Genomic DNA, 6,150 nt, shown 5'->3' on the forward strand with positions numbered 1-6,150 from the left:
GCTAAAGCGGAAAAGCGCGCGCTAAAGCGGTGCTGGGCGCAGCGAAAAGCGCATGCAGTAAAAGTGCATGCAGAAAGCGCATGCAGTTTCTGCGCAGGGAAAAGAAGTGTGGCGGAGGGAAAAGAAGTGTGGCGGGAAAAAGAAGGGTGGCGGGAAATAAAGTGGCGAGATTTCCACTTTATCTGCTCGGGAGCTGCTGCTGCATTTGAGAGAAGGGAAAAGTGGTGGGAGCTGCTGTGGAGAGGACAGAGGAGGGAAAAAAGCGGGAGCTGCTGCCTTTCCACTTTATCCAAGTCTGTTGTTGCCGCCTGCAGGATTGTCGTCTTCGGCTCTTCCCCAATCGTCCAGGTCAGCACAACCCTTCTCTTCCCCCAATAATCCAGTATTCCAGGCGTTCTTCCCTCTCCCTCCTTTGCTATTTTTCTGCTGCTCCTCCACCTCTTCTGTTATGTTCTATGCAATGTTTAACATGGACACTTTGGCTTGGATGTTTAATTAGTACATGCACATGCTTTGTGTAGGATGACTTCATCTGAGCCTCAAGTTGATGCAACCACTGAGCTTGAGAGTCAATTAAAGAGGAAATCAAGTGACATAGGATGGGAATGGGGGAGATTAGTTGATCCAAATGACAAGAACCGAGTGAAGTGTCTACTTTGTGGCCATGAGAGCACAGGAGGAATACACAGGTTCAAACAGCATCTTGGTCATGTTGGTAGTGTTGTTGCAAAGTGCAAGAAAGTGAGTGATGATGTTAAGGCCAAGTGCAAGAAAGATTTGGAATCAGCAATTCAAAAAAAAGAGAGAAGCTGCAACATGATAGAGATGTTAGAGACAATGTGCAATTGATTGATGATGAACCCACATATGTGCAGTCTCTTGTTGGGAGCTCAGACTCAGTAAGCAAACTTGGCCCCATGGACAGTTTTGCTCGTCGCATTGATCCTAAAGCAAATCAGGCTGAAGCCAGAAGGCAACAAAACATTAATGAGGCTCTTTGGAAAGAGAGAACACACCAGGTGCAGCAATATGTTGCTAGGTGGGTGTACACACATGGTATTCCATTCCATGCTTGTGACAATGATGAGTTCAAGGAAATGGTTGAGGCTATTGGTCGATTTGGCCCTGGTTTTCAGCCACCATCTCAACATCATTATAGAGAGAAGCTGCTAGAAGAGGAGCATGCTAGAACTAAAAGCTTGCTGCAAGACCGTGAAGACGAGAAGAACAAGTATGGCTGCTCTGTTATGACCGATGCTTGGACAGATATGAAGAGGAGAAGCATCATGAACATTTGTACACATACCACTGCAGGGACAAGTTTTATCAAGTCAAAGGAGATGTCAAATGTGTCACACACAAGTGAGGTCATATTTGAGTTGGTGGATAAAGCAATTCAGGATTTAGGACCGGACTCGGTAGTGCAAGTTGTCACGGACAATGCTTCTAACAATATGGGAGCTAAGGCATTGTTGCATGACAAGAGGCCTAACATTTTTTGGAGTTCTTGTGCAACTCACACAATAAATTTAATGCTACAAGGCATTGGCAACCTTCCAAGATTCAAGAAGAGAATTGACCAAGCTAAATCATTCACCATCTTTGTCTATGGTCACCACCGCACCTTGGCATGTATGAGATCATTCACATTGAAGAGAGATATTATAAGACCTGGGGTAACAAGATTTGCTACAGCCTACCTTACTTTGCAAAGCATGATGGAGAAGAAGGATGACCTTAGAAAGATGGTTGTTGATTCAAAGTGGTATGACTTACCCGATGTGAAGTCTAAGAAGGGAAAGGAGGCAACAGCAATGGTGTTAAGCATACCATTTTGGAAAGGTGTGTCACTTTGCTTGAAGGTATTTGAGCCTCTTGTCAAACTTCTTCGTTTGGTAGATGGGGATGTGAAGCCATCTATGGGTTTCCTCTATGGAGAACTAATCAATGCAAAGAAGGCCATTAAGGAAGCATTTGGGAATGTTGAGATAAAATACAAAGAAGTTATGTCCATTGTTGAGAAAAAAATGAAAGACAGGCTTGATTCCCCACTGCATGTGGCTGCATATATGTTGAATCCATACTATAGTTACACCAACAGTAGCATCTTCTGTGATTCAACCATTATGGAAAAATTCATGCTATGTGTTGAGACATTTTATCATGGTGAGGACGAGAAAGCATATAGAGCTGTCAATGATGACTTGGATAGGTTTCAAACAAAACAAGGATCTTTCTCAAAAAATATGGCAAGGAGCTGCCAACGCTTTGATTTCAATCCAGGTAATATTGTGCTGTGAATAAAGCCATAAATCATATTTGAATTGCAGGCTGCAGCTACTCCATGTTTCATGGTTTGAGGCATGACATTTCTTCATTGCAGCATCTTGGTGGAGGCTCTATGGGGGTGGAGCACCTGATTTGCAAGCAATTGCCATTAGGATCCTTTCATTAACCACTAGCTCATCCGGTTGTGAAAGAACTTGGAGCGTTTTTGAACAGGTCAGATTGCTCCTTGGCTCTTAAAATGACTTTCTAGTACCAATTGTTTACACTTATGACAAGGATTGTGACTTGTGAGCATATTTGCAGACTCATACTAAGAGAAGGAACAGATTAACAACAGAACGCCTCAACAATCTTGTCTTCATCCAATTCAACAATAGAATGTTGTCCAAGAAAGAGAGAATTTCCCGAAACAAGAACTATGAGGTGCTCTTGAGTTCTGATTGTTCAGAAGCTCAAGGATTTTTCTTTGAGGGAGGGGATGAACAAGCATTAGTTCAAATTAGGGATGAGGATGAGGGAGAAATGCAAGGGACAGGTATACCATGGTCTGTCCTAGGAGATGCAATGGGAGTAGAGGATGAGCTTCAACCTCGCAGGAGCGCAAGAGTGGCTAGAGAGGTGGACGAAGAAGATTGGGAATCTGAAAAAGAAGATGAAGACAACGTGCATGAGGATATTGATTATGAAGAGGACAACTGTGAGATTTCAAACACCAGTGACTATGTCCATGTGGAGTGATGGTGAATTGCAGGACTGCAGTTGACCTGCTGTTACGTTTATCAGTTTATTTGAAGTTAGGTTTGTAATATTTATATTGCTCCACTGCGCTACTAGTGTGTTGTGTGTCATGAACTAGTCTATTATCTATTTAAAATAGTTTAAGTCTGCTATGAGCTGTTAATGTTTATTTGTGAATTGTGATTATGAGAATTTTCTTATATTTGTGCTGCTGCTGTTTGGTGAAAGGCTGAAGGAAAGAAGATGAGAAGGAGATAAGTTTCTTTTCTTTTAGTCTTCTTGTTGATTTGTTCATCTCTTTTACAGTTTAATATATTGTTTGTTGATTTGTGATGTTGCTGCTGTTTGGTGAAGGGCTGAAGGTAAGAAGCTGGGAACGTGCAGCAAGGCTGCAAAAACATGTCCATTAATCCAGGTAAGTACCCCTAATTCCTAGGTAAAATTGTTTTTCTGTGCAAATATATATTATATTGTAATATTCCTACAAACGCTTAAGCACGATTAATCTATGCTTAAGCTTTATAGGCGCTAAGCAGTGGCCTAACGCCCGCCTAACGCCTAGCGCTTAATATAACCTTGGAGTTATCTAAGGCTGAAAAAGAAGAGCTAAGAGAGTATGTTATATCTTGCAGCTACCAGCCAGGAGCACTGCTCTTCGGTGGCATTGACGAAGAAAGCTTAGGTTGCCTCCGAGACCGAACTGGAGCGAAGGTTATCAGCACTCTATCGAAGAGTGTTGGTTTTCCGAAGCTTGAAGCCGACCTCAGCAGGTACCGGCGACAACATATCGCCGGTAGCTTGTTTTATTCTAATTTTAAGGTAAGGCTTTTTCCTCAATTTTTTATTGTTTTGAGATTAAGGTGTTTTTTGACGAAGATTATTTTCTCCAGAGCCTACTACTAAGAAAAACCTTGAGGATGCAACAAGACCTCGAGGACAAGAAAAATGAAGCTATAATTGAGGGTTTAGAGAGCAAAATTAAAGATCATGAATCTGCTCTAGAAAAGAAAGACTATATGCTTCAAACGATGGAGGGTTCACTGGCAGCAGCCCAAGCCGAGATTGCCAGACTGAACATTGAACTCTCCATGAAGTCAAAAAGCTTTGAACATGAGAAGAAAAATTTGGAAACAAAACTTGAAGCTGAAGCTGAAAAGAGTTCGAATTTGCAGAAATCTCTGAAGGAGCTTCAAGATAAATGTTTAGACTTCGGCATCCGGTGCATACAACAGTTGAAGCAGGTCTTCAACTCAATTGGAGCCAGCTCTGAAAAGTTTAAACCTTCGGTTGAAAACTTGCCAGGCACTTTTGATCATATTGAAGGTGAAGTTGATGCTCTTGACGAAGTCATAGCTGGACATGGTGACTTCTGCACTCTGCTAGCTTCTCGTGGCACAGCTGTTGCTTTTATGAAGGCTGGTTGCACACACGGGAATATTGTAAATAGGCCAAACTTCAGCTTATCACTAGCGGACTTGAATGACATCCCCGGCCTGGCCCGAAGCATTGGGAACAGATTCGTAACTCAAATTTGGGCGAAGGGTGGACAAAGCTTAGCTGGTGACGAAGCTCGAAGTCACCTCAAACCAGTAATAAACTCATACCTTGTGCTTACCTTTTCCTTGAAACTTGAATTTACCTTATAATGCTTTGTTATGTACAGGATGACGAAGCCGAAGAGCAATGATCCGAAGCTTAGCGGATGGTGTTGAAGCCGAAGACATTGCTATGAAAAACTTTTAGAGAAACTTTTGAATTATTCTTGTGAAAAATATTGTAATTTAAGAATCAGATACTACTCTGTAAATTTGTCTATACCTTGTAATATATTTTTACCTTTCCGTCCATGAACTGCTTTGATGTGGACGAAACTTGTATTTTTTGAGCCGAAGGCGAAAAACACCTTCCCTTCTTTTCGTACACAACAAAGCATAAATCTTCTTCTTTTCCTTTCGCCGAAGCCTTATCATTAAAGCCGAAGCAACTATCTATATTTGTATGATATGATGATGATGATCCTATGTATGTCTAAATGAATGTACATGAATGCAATGAATGATGTGATGTATTGTGCAAATGAATGTCCAGACACATGCTTACGAAGCCACATCAAAACTCTTCATTCCCTTAGGAATAGCTGAAATCTCTTTGTCGTTTATTTTTCAGCTGCACCGCTTATTTTTCGGTGTAAGTTCTGCATCCCCTTAGGAACGTCTTTTGAACTTCTTTGCCTTCTATTTCGGTGGTATCACCGTTGACTTTTCGGTGTAAGTTCTGCATTCCCTTAGGAACGTCTTTTGAACTTCTTCGCCTTATATTTCGGTGGTATTTGGCTCTGCATTCCCTTAGGAACGACTTTTGAGCAGAAAACTTACGCCGCGCTCCCTAAGGAACGACTTTTTGTAGCTTCGTCGTGCTCTGCATCCCCTTAGGGACGACTTTCGAGCTTCTTCCTGTTTTTTCTCTCTGCACTCGATGGTACATGCTCAGATTTTACATTTTACATATTTTTGGGGGATTTTGCTCTCGTAGAGCTGGATAAGAAAGGAAAAATTACAAACTATGGCCCCATTAAAAACCTTTCTCTCCCTTTAGAAAGGAAAAGGGTGCCATAGAAAAAATGAAAAAAAGATTACATCAAGTTACACATAATATCGTCGAAGCTCATCCGCATTCCAAGATCTAGGAATGTCATTGCCATCCATATCCTTCAATCTATAAGAACCGGGTCTTGACGAAGATACCACCAAAAAGGGTCCTTCCCACTTCAGTTGTAGCTTGCCTACTGTGTCTGGATTGGCCACTCTCCAAAGTACCAAATGCCCTGGCTTAATGTTTTTCAGCCGAACTTTTCTGTCACGCCATTTTATTGTTTCGGCTTGATATTTATTGATATTCTCCACAGCCTGAAGTCTGGTCCCTTCTATCGCATCTTTTGCCACAGAATAATCAGCTTCGTCTTCTGCCGAAGCTACTGTTCTAATTGACCCTGCCTTGACTTCTTCTGGGGTTATAGCTTCGTCACCAAACAATAACTTGAACGGTGTAAAACCTGTTGACCTTGATATAGTTGTATTGTGGCTCCACACCACTTTAATCAACTCATCTGGCCACCTTCCTCTG

At 41.8% G+C, this 6,150-nt stretch overlaps 1 protein-coding gene across 2 annotated transcripts; it reads left to right on the forward strand.

Moving 5' to 3' along the window:
- Nucleotides 1–239: 239 nt before the first annotated feature.
- LOC103633038 (hAT transposon superfamily protein) lies at nucleotides 240–3,717 on the forward strand. Of its 2 annotated transcripts, XM_020545663.1 has the most exons (4): nucleotides 240–348; nucleotides 522–2,283; nucleotides 2,384–2,502; nucleotides 2,593–3,717. In XM_020545663.1, exons 2-4 carry the CDS (start codon nucleotides 918–920, stop codon nucleotides 3,025–3,027), a joined length of 1,920 nt encoding a protein of 639 aa, XP_020401252.1. In that variant the 5' UTR covers nucleotides 240–348; nucleotides 522–917; the 3' UTR covers nucleotides 3,028–3,717. The 2 variants fall into 2 exon arrangements, with proteins under 2 accessions (XP_020401252.1, XP_008652947.1); XM_008654725.2 differs by lacking the exon at nucleotides 240–348 and having other exon boundaries at nucleotides 394–2,283.
- The last annotated feature ends 2,433 nt before the right edge of the window (nucleotides 3,718–6,150 follow it).

The sequence above is a fragment of the Zea mays genome, chromosome 1 (genome assembly GCF_902167145.1).
Source record: "Zea mays cultivar B73 chromosome 1, Zm-B73-REFERENCE-NAM-5.0, whole genome shotgun sequence".
Taxonomy (NCBI): Eukaryota; Viridiplantae; Streptophyta; class Magnoliopsida; order Poales; family Poaceae; genus Zea; species Zea mays.

What these genes read in the sequence shown, in the direction of transcription:
- LOC103633038 (XM_020545663.1), top strand. Translation starts at nt 918, where the DNA reads ATGGACAGTTTTGCTCGTCGCATTGATCCTAAAGCAAATCAGGCTGAA. An exon ending in ACGCTTTGATTTCAATCCAG is followed by an intron (nt 2,284 to 2,383) that starts GTAATATTGTGC and finishes TCTTCATTGCAG; the next exon opens with CATCTTGGTGGAGGCTCTAT. An exon ending in CTTGGAGCGTTTTTGAACAG is followed by an intron (nt 2,503 to 2,592) that starts GTCAGATTGCTC and finishes GCATATTTGCAG; the next exon opens with ACTCATACTAAGAGAAGGAA.